The sequence below is a fragment of the Nicotiana sylvestris genome, chromosome 4, assembly GCF_000393655.2.
Source record: "Nicotiana sylvestris chromosome 4, ASM39365v2, whole genome shotgun sequence".
Classification (NCBI taxonomy): Eukaryota; Viridiplantae; Streptophyta; class Magnoliopsida; order Solanales; family Solanaceae; genus Nicotiana; species Nicotiana sylvestris.
The window spans coordinates 177645629-177668989 of record NC_091060.1 but is presented as its reverse complement, the minus strand read 5'-3'; the positions used below and the strand labels follow the sequence as shown (position 1 = coordinate 177668989).

At 33.8% G+C, this 23361-nt stretch overlaps 3 protein-coding genes across 4 annotated transcripts; 1 reads left to right on the top strand and 2 right to left on the bottom strand.

Moving 5' to 3' along the window:
- The first annotated feature begins 949 nt into the window (after positions 1-949).
- LOC104243141 (uncharacterized) lies at positions 950-4574 on the top strand. 2 transcript variants are annotated; one of them, XM_009798289.2, is made up of 6 exons: positions 950-1232; positions 1334-1382; positions 1476-1602; positions 2540-2610; positions 2697-2769; positions 4093-4574. In XM_009798289.2, the coding sequence occupies exons 1-6, from the start codon at positions 1010-1012 to the stop codon at positions 4207-4209; spliced, it is 660 nt and encodes a 219-aa protein (XP_009796591.1). In that variant the 5' UTR covers positions 950-1009; the 3' UTR covers positions 4210-4574. The 2 variants fall into 2 exon arrangements, with proteins under 2 accessions (XP_009796591.1, XP_070028519.1); XM_070172418.1 differs by having other exon boundaries at positions 4097-4532.
- A 45-nt stretch (positions 4575-4619) lies between these two features.
- LOC104243140 (UPF0496 protein At1g20180-like) lies at positions 4620-6302 on the bottom strand. The gene is made up of 2 exons (XM_009798288.2): positions 6108-6302; positions 4620-5845 (listed from the first exon to the last, which is right to left on the bottom strand). The coding sequence occupies exons 1-2, from the start codon at positions 6163-6165 to the stop codon at positions 4782-4784; spliced, it is 1122 nt and encodes a 373-aa protein (XP_009796590.1). The 5' UTR covers positions 6166-6302; the 3' UTR covers positions 4620-4781.
- Positions 6303-10787: 4485 nt separating this feature from the next.
- LOC104243144 (UDP-glucosyltransferase 29-like) lies at positions 10788-12164 on the bottom strand. Its single transcript, XM_009798291.2, has one exon. It carries the CDS (start codon positions 12162-12164, stop codon positions 10788-10790), a length of 1377 nt encoding a protein of 458 aa, XP_009796593.1.
- Positions 12165-23361: the final 11197 nt, after the last annotated feature.

Genomic DNA, 23361 nt, shown 5'->3' with positions numbered 1-23361 from the left:
TTAACTGCCATACCAGTTTCCCAACTTAAGCTATATTCTATTCCTTACATCCCTTGATGTTTAGACCTCCCATGCTTTTAGGACAACAAGCTTTATCCCATGCAACCAAGGCAACCTACCTCATCTCCTCCTTTTTGCCCCACAAGTATTCTATACACAACCTGTCTACTCCTTTCACCACACTTTGAGAGAGGATAAAAACATTCCCCCAGAAGCTATGGATAGAGAATAGGACAACATTTACTACTTGAAGCCTTCCTGCATATGACAACTATTTAGAATATGTGACACTAATTCTACATGTGATCTTTCCAATCAGCATCTGGCAGTCTATCTTGTTCCATCTCCTAGGTGATAAAGGCAGTCCCAAATATTTGATAGGAAACACTCCTTCAGTGAATTTTGTTCTACTCAGCAATTGTGCTTTAATTTCATCTTCAACCCCAGCTACAAAGATATTTGACTTATCCATGTTGGCAATCAATCCTGAAGCTTTACTGAAGTGATCTATCTTGTCAAACTTTCATGATGAGTCATGTAACTATTTAAGGAATTATATTATATTACAGTTATCATATAAATATTTTTATATTTTTAGTGTAGTAACATATTACCATTTGTCTTCTGTTTCACTCGTCAATTCATAGTTTGTTAATTGTAGTTGGCTTTATATAAAGTTTACAAAGAAAAGGGCAGAAAACGAAGGAGGAGAAGGAGGATGAGAAAGGGGCTGAAGTTGTTTAAAAAGTGGGTTCAAGTTAAAACTTAAAAAAAAAGGGTATAAGTTAAATAAGAACGGCCAAATAGGGCGCCCAGTGCAATTTTTACCGAAAGACATTGAGAAGGCTAAGTTTAGAGTGGCCCACAAAAACTGAAATATCTAATTGGGCCTATTGGGCCAAGTACCGCTCCTCTTCTTCAAACTCTTCTAAACCCCAAACTAAACAACTTTCAACTCAACTCCCATTGCACTTCAGTTTGTCAAAGTTGTTCTTCTTCTACTTTTTCAATGCCTGAGCAAAACGCCGACGAAACCAACAGTGTCGAAACCTTAAACGTAAAACCGACAATAGTTCCTTGTTCTCATTGTGACACAACCGAAAAATCAGAACCAGTAAATGAAGAAATAGAAGATGAAGAATTAAGAAAACTTTTGGTGCCAAAAATAGAGGACCTCCCTCTCTCTCCTCCTTCTGCTGTTGAATCCAACTTCGTTACTTATTTTGCTCCTGGTAATACCTATTTTGCCTTTTATTTTCGAGTACCAAGTTTATAAAGTTGTTTTTTTAAAGTAAAGTTTAAAGTTGTATTCTTTTTTAAATTGTTGTTGCAGATTTTATGAAACCTGGGCATGATCAGTATGTACATCGGCATGCTAATGGGTACTAAAACGTAGTTTCTTTGTACTATAAATTTTTCTGTCCTTTAATTGGCATATTTTTTATTTGCTGAATTTGGAATTGGGTGATTGAAAGGTTATGTATAATTGGGCTGGCTACGACTCATGTGGCTTTTAAGGATGAAGGGGGAGTTAGTTCAGTGGATTTCAATGTAGGGAAGTCTGATCGGAGTGGAATCAAAGTTACTGGAAAGCGAAAAAAGGTACTGCATTGAGCTCTTGTGTTGAATCTAATTTTTTCTTTCTTAAATAAAAACAAGGAAAATTAAATTCGTTTTGAATGAGAGTAAAGTTTGGATCTTTCTGGTGAATTAAGTTAAATAAAACAAAAAGATTGCACCTTTCGTGTAAGGTAGCGTATTTTATTCTTGCAAGTTCTTGAGTTGTGTCCCACATTGGGTATCTTGGTCTCCTTATATGGTCTTGGGCAATCTCACCTCACAAGCTAGCTTTTTGGGTTGATTTAGGCCCAAGGTCCATTCTTATCACAAGTAATTGCAGTTTCATAAGCTATTAGTTGTGCTTAAGACTGCTGCAAGATGAATGTCTATAAGTGTTGTTGGATAAAAGCTGACTCTAATAACTTTAATGATTGGCGGAATAGATTTATTGCGATTTCAGGTCATTACTTATCTTAAGTTTTAAATATGTTAAGTGTCACAGCGTAATGTTTTTTTCTCTTGTAAATATGTCCTCATAATATATCTGAACTAACATAATTCTACAAAGGGGAAGGGGAATCAAAAAGAAAAAAAAAGGACTATGGACTAGTTTTTAGAACCTTACCATAAGAAAAAAGCTATTTCTCATATGGAATTGCATAGTTAGCGGTAAATTTTGTATGTTGATAATGCCACATTAGTTTTACCCTTTAACTTCAGCACCACAAGTGATTGAAATACATGACCACACAAGGTTTTGTTCTTAAATTTCATAGTTTCCGCGTGTACATGCTTCAGTCATTTGCAACAGTATATTATATAAGCTACTTAGCAAACACAAGTCATCATGGCCTTGTACCATCATCTGACACATAAGCACAGAATATATGAACTATGCAATTAAAGCTAATCTGTTATCGCTTTTGTGCTTTGTGCTTCCAGTTTAATGAAATGAGGTTGCCACTTTGTTCCTATGCAGAATGCTCAACATTTTGAGTCTAATACTGCATTATGTAAAGTCTGCACAAATGATGCTTCATATATTGTGAGGTAGGGGATTTATCTTCTTACACTCCTTTCTCTGACAGAGTTGTTCTTGAAATCTTTAAAAAGATGGTTTTACTCATGTTTTGCAGGTGTTGTGTAAAAGGCTCTCTATTAGAAGTCAATGATCGGTTGATTAAGCAACCAGAATTGCTGAACTCATCGGTAAAAACATTTAGCTTGTGTCCTTGTGCTAATTTTTATTCTATGTTACCTTGGATTTCTTACCGTGAGTGCATCTCCTCTTCATTTTTGCTTTTATTTTGTGGTAATTGATGCAAAATTCATTGCAATTAGCATCATTTGTATTAGCAAAGTTTATGACTTTTAAACTTTTCATTCTCATGAAGTTGATTTGGTTTTCTACATGTCATATACGTCAATATCATTTATCAGTAGCTGTTTTGTTAAGATATCCAGCCTAACCTTAATCACTTTCCCGTGTTTCACCTTCCAACCTTCTTCACATTTTTTGTTTATTGAAGGTTTATTTGCATTAGCTGAATTGAACATAGAGCAGTTCATCTTTTTAACTCAAACTTTAAATATTTGAAAACCGACACGAGAATATAGTGAGGCACACTTGCATATATGTGCTGTGAAAGAGGGAGCGCATGGTCTGAAAATTTGTTTGATCATGAGAAGTAACAATCAATTCCTTGGGTCCTTTGCTCAAACGATATATTCAACTTCTTTTTCTACTTCTTGCTATCTATGGTCTACCAGATTCTAATGCTTTCTCGAGTTATCTTTATGAGTTACCGTTAGCTACTCTGGTCTTACACTCTTGCTGCTTGGTCCATGTTACTTATTTTGTTAGTTCAAAACTGGTTATCTACTAGAAAGCTTTGAATTAATTATTTATGAGCTCTCTGAGAGACATATCAATTGGCTTGTTTGTGATCTTCATAACACTGTTCTCAACAAAAAAACAACAATGGTCGTGACACTAATTAAGAAGGCTTTGTGAATGTATAGAATTTGGCAGCTCATGATCACAATGCTGTGGCAATTGTTTATATTCATGATGATAAAGATCTTGGAACCATCACATTTATTGAATTTAAACCATATAAAGTTTGTAGGCTGAATTGTCAGAATACAACTAAATGTTTAACTATGCAACTTGAAGGGTGATAAGACGATATTTGTGCGGTTAAAAGATGTTTTGCACATTATTTCCATTAGAAAAGGCTATATTGTCTCTGATGGTGGCATGTTTGTGTTTCTTTAATCTCCTTAAAATATCTTATCCTTAATTCACACCTAGGTTTGGTTGATGTCGACAAAAGGAACTGAAAATAGGATATGCATGATCTTCATGATAAAAGAGAAGTCTTGTTTTGTCTTTTTTGTTTCAATAGTTAATGCGTTTCAGTTGATTGTGCCAATTTATGAGATTTTGTTTTCTTGACATCTTCCTCGTGTTATATTTACAATAACACAACTGGTTGAATATTGTTTCCTCGTCTGTAACATCAATCACAGGCAGATAGGGAAGGATACATTGCAATTATAATGCCAAAACCCGCAGATTGGGTCAAGGTCAAGGCCACTTTGCTGGGCGCGGAGGAATATAGAGAGTTGAGAAAGGATATGTTGTGAACTTGTGATAAATACGTAAGGTTGCAGATCAGCTCATTGAAGGCAGCATTTGCATGATTTGGAGTTTAGACAGTTGAGAAAAGTTTGCTGATTGATTCACTTTCTGCAAGTGAAAGGTCTTCGAAGCTAAACTTCTGCTTTCGGCATACAGAAGAACATCTTCAAAGTTGGAGGCAAATGCATTCTTTGGGCACAATGTCCTCATTTCAAGGTTTACAATTTCTCTTAGTTTAACTTAATTAACATTTCCATTACTCTTTTCTGGTGTATTATTTGGATGGCATGGAGTTTTACTTGTCCCATCGGTCCATAATTTCTTTTCAGATATGATTAAATAACATATATGAATAGTTAATATATCAGTATAACATGTCTAGATGATTGTATTGCTAGAACTAGGAAAATGAGAAGAATCTGAACTTGCAAAGTTAACTAGAAACACTAAGTGGAGAAAAAGAATATTTCCATTATTGAAAATACATACACCAAAAAATTTACCAAACAAAACTGGAGAATCTAATTTATGTTCTCAGTCTCTGCGTAGTAATTTTCATTCAATAAATTGCACTAACTCATCTGCTGACCATTTCTTGTAAAACCATCCTTCTTGATCTGTTTATAGTAAGGAAACACAAGCAAACATGCTCTTCAAGTTCCTTCAACTGCTCCATAAAACAATGTTTGTTAATACTGAAATCCCTTATCACTTCCTTCAACATATCAGCATTTTTCTTTCTTGCACACATATCAGCTACAGATCTATTATGTTCAGTTTCATCATATAATCTCCTCACTAGCCGACTCATCGTATCAAAATCATTAATCAATATGTACACCCCTTTTGCTGCTACATCAAGCTGTGCTATTAGTATTTCAAGTGAACTTGAACTTATCGCCTTTTTATCCACTTTGTATCTTTTCTTGAACAGCTTAAATGAGCAAAATACCAATCCAGGTGCAGCTACAATACAAACCATACTATGAAGAACTAAGACCAACAAAGCTATGAGAATTCCAGTATACCCTATCGCGATACTAATCCCAAATACCTTCTTACAAGATCTCAAGAACTTCATCCTCCTTTTAACTTTTCTGAATTGTGATGTTAGTTTCTGAAGCAAACCATCGTGCCCTTCGCGTGTGTCTAGAAATTCTTCTCTGTTAACTACTGAAAAGGGGTTCTTGTAAGAAGCAAATGAAGCAAGTTCTGTATATACACCATAACAATGACTTGAATCTGGCTCCATATTTTTCATTAGTCTAATAACCTTTCTAATTTTCCTATAATTAACTCGGGTTTTTCGGACACTTTGAAGTAGTAACTCACAAATTCTGCATGCTTCTGAGGTAATATCAAAGTAGTTAACAATAAGGGGATTAAGTTGACATGATTTAGGCATTTCAGCCAACACTTCTTGACAAGGTTCAAGTAAGCTTTTAGAGAGATTGGTATTTAGTTGAACAGAAGAAGAAGAAGACGACGAGGATAATTTATGATCATCACCTAATATTTCTAACTGTCCTTGAACTTTATTGTACATTTCTACGTAAGACTTAGTTCTTAAGGCTTCAACATACTCTTCATTCACATTTGACTTGTTCACCAAGCTACCTGAACCGTTTTTCCCATTTCTACCTGAAAAATACAACAAAATCAAATCAACATTTTAACAAACGAGTTTAACTTCTATACACTAACAATATAAAAATTTTACGATTTGAAATACGCATGAACTGGAAACAATGAAATTCATAAGATTTACGAGTTGAAGTATCCATGAAACTAATTCTTAGAACTAAAAAGATTGAAGATAACAACAAAGATATATATATGATGTAAATTTCAAGTAGAAAAAAGAAGAAAAATTATTGAGAGGAAGATATATGGAAATACTCACGTTGCTTTCTGAGAGTCGATTTCAATTTGGACCAGACTAATTTTCTCATTAGATGCATATTGTTGAAAGAAGGACAAATGATATTATTTTCCAGAATACAAGCTCTGAAAGCAACTGATTATCTCTTTATATATATATGATTTCTCTGTGTTTCTTGAAAAAAAGCAAAGTAAAGCTTGAAAAGGAAATTGGTGACTTAAAAGATAGATACATTTATATAACGTTTATCACACGTTTGCGTCTCCTACACTTTCTCTATTTCTCCATCTCTCTACGTGTAAAGCATATATACATTGAGCATAGTAACTTCTTTTCTTTTTCCTTTTTTTTTTCTCTGTTTGTTCGAGAGAAAGAAGGGATACTTTTGTGTGGAGGTTTTCACGTTGACGAATAATACAACCGCGTCCACAATATACAGAATGCTATGTCACTTATATGTCTATATATAAACATGAACTCTAGAAAGAAAAAAAAAAAATACGATCAGGTCATCTAAAACAGGGGCGGATCCAGAATTTAAACTTTATGAATTCAACTTCGAAATTCTACCATGGGTCGTTTGGTTAACCGAGTTCGATATTTATTATTTATACTTATTTCTTTTTAGTATATTTATAGGGTTTGTGCCAAAGTTACTAGGTTCGGAGGAATACTAATCTTACATATTAGGTTGGTCCATCTCTTAGTCAAAAGATATTTACAAGCATTTAGAGGCGGAACTAGGATTTGAAGCTTCTGGGTTCGGGTTCTAGTCCTTTTAAGTTACTGGGTTCTAAATTAATAATTTATACATATTTAATGCATTTTTTAAAGACAAATACATGAAATGGACCAAAGTGACTGGGTTCGACCGAACCCGCACGCAATGAGCTAGCTCCGCCCCTGACAAGCAACCCTTCTTAAAAGAAATAAAGGGGGCTTTTTAATCTTGAAATTAAAGCATGTTAACTACTACAACATGTAAATATGATCTAATCGTACAGAATAATTTTACATTTTTTATGTTTATAAGTTAAACCCTTTCAATGAATTATGCAAGCTACTTGTATTTGCATTTTAAGTGTCTTAGATAATGAAAAAGTAATTTACACTATTAATGTATAGAAGTGAAATTCAATTCGATGAGAGCAAAATGTTTGCTCTAGATTGTTAAAAAAGATTCAATAGTTTATATAATTTTCTTTTTTTAAGCTAGCTATTAGCTGAAATATTACTGTTATTTGAGAGGAAAAATTAGTCGACATAAAATATAATGAGGACGTTAGGGGTGTACATGGATCGGATTGGTTCGGTTTTTATCAAAACCAAATCAAACCAACTATATCGGTTTGGATTGGTTCGGTTTTGTCGGATTTTTCGGGTTTTCGGGTTTTTTTTGTTACATGAATATTATTTCAATTTTACTTTGTTAAAATTATAGATAAAGCTTTGATAAGTGAATATATGTTTAGTAAATATGGAAAAAATTGATAAACATATGATCTATTAAAATATTCTAATGAATTTTTTTTTTAGTAATACGTGATAGTTATTTTCTTAGTCATCTAACAATAATTTATCGTTATTTACGCTTTCAAGGTTAATACATGAGAATATTCCAAATATTTTTACATTTTCTAAAGAAAATTCACTATAAAGTCTTAAAAATATAAATAAAATTTATATATTTATATACCGGTTTGATTCGAATTTTTACTCAATACCAAATCAAGTCAAACCAAACCTAGTCGGGTTTTTTAATCGGTTTAATTTGGTTTTTCGGTTTGGTGCGGTTTCCTGTTTGAACGCCCCTAGAGGACATCATCAACACACGATTGTGGATGATATTAGTTGCAACATTATCAAGAAAAAAAATTATGATTAGAATGAGTTACTGATAAGGCCTAAAATTTACTAATTAATGCATGAGTGCCTTGTAAATGATGTTTTTCTATGTTTTAGTAGGGAGACACATACTTACTAATCACAATTAGGTAGTGATTATGTTTGAAGATTTCCTAATATAGAAAGACGCAGATTTTTTGTAACGCTAGTTAGTTAGTTAAATACGTGAACTTAGATAAATTTCCATTTCTTTCTTGGAGTCCACGTTTAACCTTCTTAGAGATAGGAATGGGTCACATAATGTCTCCATCTTTTTAACTTGGATTCAGTATTATCACGTGCAGGGACGGATTTAGGGGCGGAAGGAGATTCACTCGAACCTCCTTCGTTCGAAAATTACACTGTACATAATTTTTTATCTTTATATATTATATTTTAAATCTCCTTGACACAATCCAAAACCATAGCCTAGTTGGCTCAAAACCTTTGTAAGGTCACTAGTTCAATTCTCGCTAGTTGCAATCTTTTTTAAATTTGTAACTTTTTTCTTCTTTTTTTTTGAACTCCCTTAGCAAATATCCTGCCTCTATCACTAATCACATGACATCTCACTAATTTAGTTATGTTGATCTTGCATATTTTTTTAATTGGTGAGGTGGGAGAGGAAGTGCGTAGTCAACACGCACATAATATTCATTCTGTATCTGGTACTCAATGATTCCATCGGTTCGAATTTCGATTCCTAATTAAAACCCATTAAAAAGGAGAATACTACTAGTAATTTCTCCATATTCCTAGACATGTTCAAGTTCTTATATAATTGGAAATATCCATTGACCAAAATCAGATTTTATATATGATTCATTAATGTAGATTTACTTTAATTATATTAGTAGATTATGTAGATTTGGTATTGAAATAGTAAAGGTTTGAGTACAGAACGGGGGAAGGTAACGGTAAATGCTAAAATCATGTTAGATTAAACGTGCATGCGTTATATTAGGTAGACCACGTATTTGGTAAATATCTTCCTTTTGTCCTTTCTCTCTCTTTTAAACCTTTTTTATAATATTTCATTTTCCTTAATTTTGTCATACGACAATAATTAAGATGTCAAACTTCGAGAATCCTCATAAAAAGTAATTCCAGATTCCAAATTTTGTATTATATAAGCATAATACATTAGCACCCGTTTGACCATAGATTTTAGGTATATTTTTTCAACTTTTTTTTTGAAAACACTATTTATTCATGAATATGATCAGTTTTTGAAAAAAAAAACTGAATGTTTTTTTAAAATTCCCAAAAACTAGTTTATGGCAGTTTTTAGGTGAAATTAAAATTCTTCCATGCAAAACTTCAAGATTTTTTCAAATAAATTGTATGCTCAAACACAACTTCAACTTCTAAAAATTATTTTTCAGCACAACTTTAACAACTATTTTTTCAAAGTGCAAAACTTGGCTTAGGCACAGTGTTTATTACGATTACCACAGCCATCAAATAACAAAGATCCCAAGTAACCATGGCCTTTTATTTTGTTATATTTTAATGTTTTATTTTTATCGACAAACTCTTCATTTGATCTTTCACTCAGTGCATTAGTTGGAATTAAAGGAAAAAAGAAAAGAGTTATACAGTCATACCTCTCTATAATAACATTATAATGTTATAATATATGTACTCTATAACAGCACTTCACTATAGCAGCCAAAAAAATTCGGAACAAACGAGCTTGTTATAGAGAGATTTGACTGTATAATGTAAGGTCGGATAGTTAATGGAAATTATTAGCTGAGGAAAGAATCTAACTACAATTTATGCAAAAACTGAAACGTATTATGGGAATGAATTATAAGCGTTTAAGTAAGGTAAGCTATAGATTCTATTTTACAGTTATTATTGCTTTAAAACAAATAAGGAAAGGATTTGACTACAATCTTTTGCAAATACGTTTTCCTTAAGTAATTAATTAAAAATTCTAGGATGTAAAAATGGTAACTAAATATTCTTATGACATACTAGTGACATTGTCGGAAGAATTGGAAGGAAAAAAAACGAGTCAAGGTTATTTTCATGTTTAAATATTAAATTCCTTTATTTTTTTGCATGTTTACCTTTTTTATTTTTAGAATTCCCTTGATGAAAGTTCTGCTTCCGTGCATGTATATGTCTTATGATCAAGCAAAAACTCTCTTAATTGTAAATGATAATTAAATTGCATAAACACAAGAATTGCATAAGCTTCAGTGTTTGTTCTCTGCTAAAACAGAACCAACATCAAAAGTACTAAATTTAAATTGTTTATTTAACTCATGCAAATATTGACATTATCATCTTTGCTAGTCTCAAATCAATCATTCACAATTAATGGTTAATTTGTCTAGCTAAGTTAAATATATCATAAAGAAAGGCCTAATTAAGGAGTACAAAAAAATTAGTACTACATCAATACATGTTGAGTTCACTAACGACTCAGTTTGGAGTTGTTATGTATTATTTTATAATGTATTATATCGTATTGTGTCGTTTTATTTTATACAATATTTAGATAAATTGTATTGTTTGCCATTGTTTTATGATGGCATGCACCAACATCAAAAGTACTAATTTCAAGTTTTTATTTAACTCATGCAAATATTGACATTATCATCTTTGCTAGTCTCAAATCAATCATTTACAATTAATGGTTAATTTGTCTAGCTAAGATAAATATATCATAAAGAAAGACGACCTAAGGAGTACAGTAAAATTAGTACTCCATCAATACATGCTGAGTTCACTAAGCATGATACTAAACCCTAAAAAACAAAGTTAAAAGGAAACACAAAACATCAAAAACCATGATTATAGAAACTAGACAACATTTGATCTCTTGCAAAGTTTCAACAATTCTTGAACAACTTCATCAATCTCTTCATCTCCTTTGACTCTTATTGTTTCACTCATTTTCCTTGCTTTTGCCCTAATGGATTCTCCCCTTTGGTCCAAAACAACAAAATTGATAACTTGAGATATTTTTTCTCTATCAAGTTTACCATCTTTGTCTCTAACAACTTCCAAACCAACACCTACTTCTTCCACAAGCCTAGTATTCAATGGTTGATCAAGATGCATGGGCATAGCAATTATTGGAACACCGAGTTTCATACTTTCCATAACAGAATTCCATCCACAATGACTCACAAATCCTCCGATATTAGGGTTTCCTAATATTTTTGCTTGTGGTGCCCAATCTTCAACTACCATTCCCCTTTCCCCTACTTTCTTGAAAAACCCTTGTGGTAATGCTTGTTCAAGTTTGAGTTTTTCCCCTTTTGGAAACCTCAAAACCCATATAAAATTAACCCTACTTTGCTCTAGCCCATGAGCAATCTCTTCCCTATCCTCTTGAGATAGGAAATATTCACTTCCAAAAGAAACAAAAACAGTTGAACCTTTTTCTTTCTGATTCAACCATGTTAAAATTTGCGAGTTTCCATCTTCACTTGTTGGTTCTTGAACGAGTGGACCAACGGGGATGATTTTCTTCTTAGTTAAACTAGATATATAATCACAATATTTACCATCAATTTCCTTAAAACCCTTGATCAAAACAATGTCAAAAGATCTCTTAAAACACAACTTAACACTAGTTTTATCTTTTTGTTGTTGCTCAATAGGCTCCAAATCTTGATTTTTCAGCATACGTGTCAACTCATAATCACGATAATAAATAGAGGACGAGAAGGGAAATTCCATATTAGGGTACCTGAAAGTATGAAACATGTACGAAAACATGGTTGCACTACTTGTGACAAATACAACAGCTGGAATATTTTTTTCCAATGCTAGCTTTGGTGCCCATGGCTGAAGTAAATCATAAAGAAGTAAATCCGGTTCAACAGTATTGAGAATTTGGCTGAAAATTGGACGAGACTTCGCGAATGCCTTCTTGAGTGTGGACATGAGATGGGGTGGGAGGCCATTGGTTGTGTGGTAATGAGGAGGAAGATCAGGAAAAGATGGAAGTCGAAGTTCAACGACATGAATTTTCTCGGTTAAGTTTTCGTTAATAAGCTTTTGTTTGATTGAAATGAAATTTGCAGGAGTTGAGCATAAGAAAATGGTGAAGTTTCTTGTTATGAGCTTTTTGGCTAACTCAAGAAATGGAGAAATGTGTCCATGTCCTAACCATGGAAACATCAAAATACGAACTGGTTTTTGGTTGATGATCTCCATTGAAGCATCCATGAAATTATACTGGAAAACTATTTTTTCACTCTTTGATTCTCTATTTTTTTAGGCTAATGTCGTTGAGAAGGGTGATGTTGTTATGAATAGAGACTTACAATTTATAATGGAATTCATTGTTATAATTATGTTAAATTTTCATATAAATGGAAAATGATTATAAATGGAAAGTAGGTCTTGAACGAAAATCTAATATATATATTTTCCAAGTTTTAAGATACCTTTAATCTTGTTATCTTGTGCATCCTAAGATCCTAAAATAAGATGAAGAACTAGTTCAAATAATCGCTCGTCTAATCTCTTAAATTAAAAATAATCGACAGATATATAATATATGTATAGCTGTATATAATTTATGTTTATCGACTAAAAAAAGTAAACAAGGAATGAGGATATAGAATTCATCAACAAAGTCTTCATCTGTTATTCATTTAATTAATGCATGACTTGGTCTTTCAAGGCAAAAAAAGAGTCATAGAATGGAAAGTCTCGTGATAACTTAATGGAAATTCGGTACGAACAGATTTAGTACAATAAAGTGGGGGAATCATATTCGTAACGCTAATAAGGAATAGATAACTTAAATTGATTACCAATATTAGATAATTCCTCTAATTTTATACATATTCACTTTCGAAAATACTACTATGCGAATCGAAATATCCAGTTCTTTAAATCATGAATTAATTTTTCAAATTATGAAGAGATAAACAAAAGACTTTAATACATTTCCTTCGGGTGTGAGGCGCTTCTAGCTGAAAATTTATATAGTCTATATAGGGTTAATTATTTTTATGTATATGTATTAATTAGTTGTTGAATTCCTTTAGTTTTTACGTATGTTCATTTTTTTTATTCTTTAAATCTCTTTGGTGAAAATTCTACCTTCACCTCCATACATATTTCTGTGAGTTCGCTATTTCGTATTATATATGTTACCATTTAAAGGGGAATAAAGAAACATAATTACAAGTTATTATCCTATATATATAAAGCTATCGTACATTTAAGATACTCTAAGCTAATGGTAACATTAGAAGGAGGATACTCCAATTAGTGATACGTTACTCATTAACTAATTAACGTACTCCGTTTACAGTTATTGCTTTAAAACAAACAAAGAAAGGTGCAAATATTTTTTTCCTTTTGGACAAACTTCCTCCAAAAGTTTCAAAATAATCCTTTGAGTTAATAAAGGTAAGAGAAGCGCAAAAGATATTCTTACATTTTTTGTAATATATGCAACATTTTAAGAGTTAGGTTCTTAGATATTCTCAGATGGCATAAAAGGTAATTAAATATTCAAGTGATATTATCGATAAAATGGAAGGAAAATAGTCTTTACAATCACAAAGTAATTACAAGTTACTTTATGATATATATATATATATATATATATATATATATATATATACACACACACACAACCTTATGAATTTTGATAATCTTTAATCAATGTGAATTTAAATTTTTTATTTTCACACTTCTTCTATAACCTCATTATAACAAATCCAACTATGAAAACAAATTGCGATTTGATATGAAATTACAATTACAGATTGTATTATAAAAATTGCATATGCAGAAATTTGAAATTAATTGATTTGACAACGAAAATAATAAGAATTTTAGGTGTAATTTTGACAAGTTATGCGTCTTTTGTTTTGATAATTTGACAAACTTCATGAGAGAACCAGATAAGGAACCTGATACAATTAGTTTCCTTGCGTTCAGAATAACTAGTCAGATGTCTGGTTCAATTCTCAATGAAATCAGATAAGGGAACAACAGAGGGAACATATAAGGAACAGTTCCCCTGGTTGTCGTGCAGTCAACTCTACAAATCAAATGTAAAAAGTTGTTGCACTGTATCATCTGGTAGGCTGTTGCACTGTACCGTCTGGCAGCAGTAAAGCAGCACAGTTGTAGCTTGCTAAGAATGGACACTTTATTGCATCATCTTTGATGACATCACACACACACATATTATCAACATGAGGCAAGAGATTTCATTTTCTTTAACACTTGCAAATCCAAAAATCATATTCTCTCTAGTGCTAGCCACCATCTCTCTCAAGAATAAAGCTGCTGCAACCTCAAGGACCAGATCCAAAGATTGAAGATATCTTAAGTCCTTAGTTTTTTTGAGTCTTTATGATTTTGTTCTTCATTTTTAATCCTACACTACTCTCTGTCTCTTTCATCTCTTCAGGAAAATCCTCATCAATTGCCTTCCATAACCCTAGTAACACCAATGTGCTGGAGCATATCACAACAAGGGTACATGGATAGCGGCTGCTCTAAGCATATATTACCTTTGAATAGTAAAACCTAATATAATGAATTCAGCTTCGCAGTTATGATATTGTAATACTTGAGATATATTCAGATAGGAGTTGGAGCATATCACAACCTAAGACCTTTTCATTTTTTTTTCCTTTTAGCAGTCAAAAAATAGTACATGGATGGCGGCTGCTCTAAGCATATGACTAGAAAAATGGATTATTTTCTCTCACTCCAGGCCTTTCAAGGTGGAAGTATGTTCTTTGAAAATGACAAGAAGGGCTATATTCTTGGTGTTGGCAAAATTGGCAAAAGACTCTCCCATACAATTGAAAATGTGTACCATGTGAATGACTTGAACTATAGCTTGTTAAGTGTGTCTCAAATCTGTGATAAGGGAAAATGAAGTAAAGTTCTTGTCCAAATCTTGCACTGTCGCCAATCTCAAAACTGGTGCAGTGGTGTTGATAGCCAAAATGTTCAAGAACATCTATGTTGCAGACCTTGATTTATTGAATGATGGTGATCTAATATGCCTAAGTGTCATTGATGATGATTTTGAGTTATGGCGCAGACAACTAGGCATGTGAATTTTTATTTGCTGAACAAGTTAGTTATGGAGGACCTGGTTCGTAGGCTGAAGCAGTCAACTCTGCTTGCTACTTGATTAACAAGTGCATGATCAGGTCCCTTCTCGAGAAATCTCTCTATGAACTGATCAATGGGAGAAAACCCAAGCTAACTTACCTGAGAGCCTTTGGATGCAAAATGCTTTGTTCTTAACAATGGTGACAAAGAGTTACATAACAAAGAAGATGAAGATGGAGAATTTACAAATGCTCATAGTGAAGCTATAGATATTGCAAATTGAAAGTGATTTGATGTGTCAAGTCAAGCAGAGTGATGAAGAAGATGCAACGGATCTCCAAAAGGCGTAGAGTAACCTAGTCCCTCTATAACCTCGACTGAAGCTGAACATAGGGTTTCTTATGTTACATCAGGTACTCCTGATACAGAACAAAGAAGTGAAAGTCATAATTTTATTTATGTCAATAATGTTTCAAATATGGAGGAATCTGGTCCTTCAAATTCTGAAGTTTAAGTACTTCTATGAGCTGCTGAAAAGATTTGAGATGGAGAATGCTAAGACCATTGATACACCTATTGCCACTACTACTCGTTCAGACATGGATGAACTTGGTTCTCCTTTCAATGAAACTATGTATAGGGGTATCCTTGGATATCTTCTATACTTGACTGTTAGCAAACCTAATATTGTTTTTAGTGTTGGGTTGTGCTCTAGGTTCCAATCAAGCCCAAAAGGTCTCACTTGAAGGCCGCCAAAAGAAGTTTGAGGTATCCTAAGGGAACGTAGGAGGACCTGGTCCTCTTCTATCATTCAGGAAATATTTTGACTCTGTTGGATATACTGATGCTGATCATGTTGGATATCTGGTTAATCGAAAGAGAACATCGGGAATGTCACATTTTCTGGGGTTATGGTTGATCTCTTAGGGTACAAAGAAACAAAACTATGTGGCTCTTTCTACTACTGAAGTTGAATATGTGAATGTTGCCTTTTATTGTGCTCAACTACTATAGATCAAGAAATAACTAGAAGATTTGGGTGAGTTTAAAGGTTGTGTGCCATTGTTGTGTGATAACACGAGTGCTCTAAACATGGCAAAGAACCCGGTACATCACAAGGGGACAAAGCACATTGATGTGCGATATCACTTTTTGAGGGACAATGTTGAAAAGAACTTATTTGTATGAGGTTTGCAAAACGGAGGATCAGGTAGTAGATAACTTCACCAAAGAACTGAGCAGAGAGCACTTTGAAACAGATCGTCTAGAGTTGGGGTTGATCAAGCTCAACTAAGGACATGGTCCCTTGATGATTGACTATGTAAAGAAGGAAAGATATAATACTAAAAAGTATTTTCTCGTGGCATCTAACTCAATTCTGTACCGTTACAGGTATACACACATGGCAGTTTCAGGAGAAAACAAGTATGAGTGATGTCACACCTCCTTTTTCCCGAGGGAATAGGGAGCTTTTTCAATTAAAGTGACATAATTTGAAATGGGATTATTTAGTTATTCTGAGTCGTCACTTGGAATAATTCATGGTTTTACAAGTCACCGGTTTAGTTGAAATCCCAAATCGAGGAAATTTAACTCTGTTTAAAGTCTGCGAAAACTAGAAGACCGGGTAAGGAATTATGTTAACCTAGGAGAAGGTGTGAGGCACTCTCGGATTCCGTGGTTTTAGCATGGTCGGTCAACTATTGATAATTGGCCTAATTATCTGATTTGTTACGCATTTAAAATCTATTGTGCATTTTTAAACTTTCCAACCGCTTTTAATTAATTTTAATTGCTTTTAGGATATATCGAATTTATTTAAATAAGTCGCGATGTCGCGCACTTATTATTTTTGTACACATTGTGAATTGTGCCACGTGAAACACACCCGTTATTTACATTATATTAATTTTATTATTATTTGAAGTTAGGGTCGAGCACGTGAAACACACACTCGAATTGGGGATTACATATCATGACTATGCCACGGGAACCGTACCCATGGTCATGACGATTTATTTAATTGCACCTAAAGCAAACTACGATATTTGATTTATTTCTTAAATTAATTTGAGATTATTGTGAGGCCAGAAGTTATGGAACAATATCATTGTGAAGAAATGTAATTTACCGAGGAAATGAACAAGTTTGGTATATAACGAAAATGGACCAACCGTTACTACTAAGAATTAGGCCTACGGTTGAAAAATTTGCATAATGTGGATTGCTAGAGAAACGTGATCCATTATGCATATTTCAACATAAATTAAGCTGACACATAAAGTCGATCGAAGTATATAATTCAAAAATATGTGCTGCACTAGTTAAAAGAGGAGGATTGAAACCAGATCACACAATAGCAACATTCATATTCCAAACTTCAAATCCTATTTCAAGTAGACAAACAACATTCATATTTTAACACATCCAAACACTCCAATGCATATCACAATTATGCATCAGGATAATTTATAGACACAACAATTGTACTACTCAAAATCAGAATTCACATTCCTTTTTAAGAGTATAAAATCAATAATCTCAACCCCATCTTAAATGGCTCCCATTATATTTTATCATACATAGAAAAAAATCAATATTAAAGAGAAAGATAGGAGAAACGTGAAGTTAGAGCTTTCCGATTAATTGAATTGCGGCAATTACACGGACTGAAACGAAGCAACAATTACCGCCGGAAATCAACATAACTTCAAACGAAATCAGCAAAAATCGAACCGAAATTTCGGACTTAAACATCCAACAGTAACCTCCACATGACTCAAACTCAAGAACTGCTCCAAACTAATAAAGTTAGAGACCATGGCCATAACTTTGCAATGGTCATGTCCTCTGCTGCATAGATCGACCCATGTTTGAGGATGTGTCCAGAGAAAATAGTAAAATGGAAATGGCGATATCACTCCTATGCATGCTCATAATCCTATTTCTTCTCGCTTGCTTTTCCTCTTGAATCCGAAAAATGAGAGGTCCAAAATGGGGGGTGCGTTGTTAGGTCTTCAGCGATTTAGTCGCTACTGTTCTTGGTCCGTCAAGAATGAAAGCTCATTTGTTTTTAGGGTGGAGAAAATTAGAGTTTTATGTTGTGTGGCTGATTCTCAAGTCAGAGTGTGAAAGATATGATGATTCGATGATATCTCTTTTTTTTTGGGGGGGGGGGTGCTGCCTTTCTTCTCTCCAAAATGAGAGAGAGATCCTCTCTTTTCTTTTTCTCAAGCTGTTGCCTTAACTTTAAGAATTAGGTTAGATCCTCCTTTTTTTTAAAATTATATTTTTATATTGTGGGTAGATAGGATATGGGCCTGAGAAATCCAAATTAAGCCAAATCTGGAGCTATCCAACATTTAAAGTCCAACAATAAAGAAAACTTAATCTCTTTCCTTTAAAAAATATACTATTAAATGTAAAATAATTCCAATTAATTAAAGTAAAATTACATCATAATATGAAACTATATTTTTTTTTTCGTATTTTCAAATATTATGATAAAGTAAAAAGTAGATAAAATAGGCTAAAGTCATGGTAAAATTAAAATACTTTAAATATAAATATACTAATTGACCTTAAACTAAAGATGAAAATATTTTTGTGTTTTTAAATTGTAATTTAAAGTAAAAATTGACTAAAACTCCAAAAAATTAAAGTTAAGTTAAATAAATATTTTAAATGCTAAAAATAACTCAAAAATGTGATGGGTCAAAAATTACGTGCTTACAGCTGCCCCTCTTTGCTTGGAAACACAAAGTGTTTTTGAGCAAAGAAACAAGTAAGCAGCATAATTGATTTCTGATCCGATACTTATTCAAAACAAAACAAAGATGGACAAAAGATGGTGATCGAGCCCTGGTATCTGAGCTGCTTAATTATCCTTGGCTATAAAGGAATCAGGCCACGTGTAATTCAAAAGTGAATGAAGTGATGGAGTATGTGGAGAGGATGAGAGAGTTGAGCGAGGTACCATTCCAGTCTGCGGTCCTGTTATTACATCAAAATCTAAATCTAAAAGAACTAATCAAGCCTATCGGCTTTAAGTTACAAGATTCCTATCTATAAGTCTTCTGAAGCTTGATCTTGAGTCTTGAATGATTCTTCATACAGACTTTTTATTTGAACCTTGATGCTTGCTAGCTGCAAGTGATAGTTTATTCTTCTACGCCTTCTTTTGATAAAAACGGGGAATGTAGTGCTCGTGATTTAGCCATGTCTTGAGCAGTTCACATCTTTTATCTGCTTCTGCATTTTGAATTTACTTCTTTTTTTCTTTTCTTTTATTTTGGATTGGGACTTTTTCTTTTGGTCATCTCGAACTCTATGCCTTGAGGTAAAACCTACTCAGACACCAAAACAAAATAAGCGAACGAAATTTTTCTGCCCTAGTTGTCACTAGATAAAATTTGTGAGTTATTGGCAAAATTATAAATCACCTATGCTCTTGTTGAAAGATGCAATGATGAGAGTAAAATTAAAGACTCGACTAGGATGTGCGTCTTCTGTGAGATTTAGCTTAAGGAAAACTATAAACTAAGCTTGACTAAACTAAAAATTGACCCTATTCTCCAAGCGGGATCCCATGAGCGTTAAGAAAAACTAAAGGCTGAATACTTAAGAAAACTAACAATTGACCCTATTCTCCAGGCGGGACCCCTGAACTTAAGAAAACTAAAGGCGAACAACTTGAGGAATCTAAAACTGACCATATTCTCCGAGCGGGGCTCCTAACCAAGGAAAGCTAAAGATTAATAACTTAAGAAAACTAAAAACTGACCCTATTCTCCAGGCGGGATCCCTGAACTAAAGAAATGCTAAAGATTAACAACTTAAGAAAACTAAAAACTGACCCTATTCTCCAGGCGGGACCCCTAAACTAAAGGAAAACTAAAGACTGAAAACTTAAGGAAGAAAAAATTGACCATATTCTCCAGGCAGGACCCTAAACTTAAGGAAAACTAAAGATCAACAACTTAAGAAAACTAAAAACTGACCATATTTTCTAGGGGGGACCCCCGAGCTTAAGGAAAACTAAAAACTGATAACTTAAGAAGACTAAAATTGACCATATTCTACAGGCGGGACCCCTGAACTTAAGGAAAACTAAATATTAACAAATAAGAACTGAAAACTAACCTATTTTCCAGGCGGGACCCCCTGAAATAAAGGAAAACTAAAGACCACCGACTTAAGGAAATTAAAACTGACCTTATTTTCCAAACGAGACCCATGAACTCAAGGAAAACTAAAGACTAACGAATTAATAGAATTAAAAGATGACCCTATTTTTCAGGCGGGCCTCCTGAGCTTAAGAGAAACTAAAGATTAACGACTTAAGGAAACTAAAACTGACCCTATTTTCCAGGCGGGACCCTTATACTAAAGGAAAACTAAGATTAACAACTTGAGAAAACTGAAACTGACCCTTTTTTTTTAAAAAAAAATTCAGACTTTTTTTTTGTTAATTGTCCTAGGAGAAAATTCATCAGACTAGGTTTTTTTATAATTATTATTATCTTAGGAGAAAGATTCATCAGACTAAGACATCTATCCTAGGAGAAAATTCATCAGACCAGGGGTTTTTATCTTAGGAGAAAGATTCATCAGACTAAGATTTCAAATCCTAGGAGAAAGATTCATCAGGCTTGGTTTCTTATCTTAAGAGAGAGACTCATCAGACTAAGATTTCTATCCTAGGAGAAAATTCATCAGACCATGGCTTTTTTGTCATAGGAGAAAGATTCATCAGACTAAGATTTCTGATCCTAGGAGAAAGATTCATCAGACTAGGTTTCTTATTTTAGGAGAAAGATTCATCAAACTAAGACGTTTATCCTAGGAGAAAGATTCATTAGACTAGGGCTTTTTATCTAATTTGTTATCTTAGGAGAAATATTTGTGAGCACGTGATTTTTGCCCTACAAGAACTACTCCCAAAAATTCAAAATAAAATAGTTTTGTGTTATTTTGGATAATTATTTGTATTTTGTCTGTGAATGTTTATTCTATTTTAATTAATGAAAAATACAAAAAAAATATATATGTTGCATCTGCATTTACAATTTGGGATTAATTAAACAGTAACGCACTTCGCATTTTTAATGTCTAATGTCAAATTGTGTGATTATCTTTGTATTTAATTTTGTGTGATAAATATTATTAAGGGTTAATTAGTATTTCCTAAGTTAATTTTGGTTTTACAATTTAATTTAGAACTTTTGGTAACTAAGAATTAAAAAAGAAAATAAAGAAAAGGAAGAAATGAAAGAGAGAGTTGATAAACTCGGACCAGGTCAATTTTTTCTACAGGCCCAAACAATATGTCCGCAGGCCCAGTCCGAATACCCCTTTTATCTGGTCCAACCGACCTGGCAATACGACGTCCAAACGACGTCGTATCTATCACGTCCAATCTCAGCCGTACATCCCAATCCATCAACGGCCAAGATCATCTCTCCCTTATCCGTTCCTATACCCGCCCCGACCCTGTTACTACCAAACGACCCCGTTTTGATCAACAAATCAATTGTGGCCGTTGGATTCCCATCATCCAACGGCTGAAATCAATTGATTAAACTCTAACCTATCAAACCCCCTCCCAACCCCCTACCCCTCTCATTTCCAAACCCCCCCCAGTCGTCTCTTTCAGAGACGAACCAAACGATCTACCAAACCCTAGCCGCCCTCGTTCCCTTCGCCTGAAAACCCGGCGGCCTGAGGACCGATGACCCTCAAATTCACACCCCTGAACCTTCTAACCACCCTCAACACAAATCCCTACCCCTTTAACCTCGAATCATCCCGGTTTGTTTCGAATCTTCAATCGAAGATTCGAGCAAAACCCTAAACCTACCCAACCAGTCCCAAGTTCACACCCCAGCTCCACCTGACCTCCCTCGTTCCCAAACTACCCCTACTTGGGCTCGAATCTTGCTAGAACTGGTCGAATTTTAAATCAATTGAAGAACCCTAGAGAGCCCAAACCTGGAACCTGTCCGAGTAAAGGGGAAATTTGAGGTTCTTAATCGACTTTAGTCGAGTGTTTTCAGTCGAGAACACTCGATTGAGGTCCGTTTGGACCTCAAAAGTTCGAGTCGAAGTTTAAAACGGTTTAGCCTGTAATTTTGAGGTATTTTTCTTCTTTTTCTTTTCTATTTTTGTTGTTATTTATCTGCTTAAGCTTCATTGTATTTCATCATCTTTTCGATTTATTTCTCTCTTCTCTTTCGCACCTTTTTTTTTCTTGGTCCGGTTTTTCTATTGATTAGCATATGCTGTAAATTGTTGAGTCGATTAAATAGTTTCATCGCTTAGTCCGTTCATGTTTGTAGTTTAGTAGTCCTCGTCAAGTTATTTAGTGTCGATTGACTCAATTTGTGATCCTTAGATTCCTAGCTTCAGGGCTCATCATTAGTATGCTTTCTGTTCCTACATCTTTGTTTTAATGCTATTCATTTAATTTGAGTTTCGAGCTTAAACTGTGGTCTGAGTTTGATGAATTGAATCCTACTGTTTAGGGTCTGAAATGAATCTGACATTGGTTTGAATTCAGTGTTGATATGATGATGTTCGTTAGATAGTAGTGAGTTATAAGGTTGCATTCAGAACTTAGGAGAATTGGTTATAGCTGCAATCACAGGGGTTTCAGGGGTAATTTGGGAATTGAAAACTTGAAGAAATGGGTAGTCTGAGTGTTCTGTCCACTAAGCACTAGTATACCATTAAAATAATGCATTTGTTTAATAATTAGTGGGGAACAAAACATAATGGTATAGGGAGGCTTAAAAGGAATTGATTAAAATATGTTGCCCATACCTGCTTGAACTTTAAATAAAGAAAAGACAAGGGTTAATGGGGACAAAAACATACTCTAGTGGAGTTCTAAAGGGATCATGAGCAGAATTAGTTTCTTAATTCTGCCTAGTGTTCTTACGAGCTGGCAGGGTCAGTGTTTGGGTATAAATGGAGGGACTTAGGACAGAGTTAGGGGTCCTTTTTGGGGGTTCAGTCTTTGAGAGAGTCTTCCTTCTTGAATCAGTTTCTGAGAACTAGAACTCATAGAGAGAGTTTGAGAATCAGTTTTCTTGAGAGCTTTTAAATTTAAATTCTTCTACACTTTGAAACCTTAAGAGTTTGAGAGAGAGTGCTTTAGACAATCAGCTCACACTGTTACATTGATTTCAAGAGCAGAAATAGCTCAAATCTCTCTGTTCCTATTCTGTGCTTGGATGTTCATGGCATTTGAAGATATTTGGTGATTTACTCGAGGGTGCTGGGTATTATCTGATTGCTGAAAGGTGTCCTATGACTGCCTCGTCTA

Coding starts and splice junctions, on each gene's coding strand:
- LOC104243141 (XM_009798289.2), top strand. CDS start 1,010: ATGCCTGAGCAAAACGCCGACGAAACCAACAGTGTCGAAACCTTAAAC. Junction 1,233..1,333: donor CGTTACTTATTTTGCTCCTG/GTAATACCTATT, acceptor TTGTTGTTGCAG/ATTTTATGAAACCTGGGCAT. Junction 1,383..1,475: donor GTACATCGGCATGCTAATGG/GTACTAAAACGT, acceptor GGTGATTGAAAG/GTTATGTATAATTGGGCTGG.
- LOC104243140 (XM_009798288.2), bottom strand. CDS start 6,165: ATGCATCTAATGAGAAAATTAGTCTGGTCCAAATTGAAATCGACTCTC. Junction 5,846..6,107: donor ATCGACTCTCAGAAAGCAAC/GTGAGTATTTCC, acceptor TGTATTTTTCAG/GTAGAAATGGGAAAAACGGT.
- LOC104243144 (XM_009798291.2), bottom strand. CDS start 12,164: ATGGATGCTTCAATGGAGATCATCAACCAAAAACCAGTTCGTATTTTG.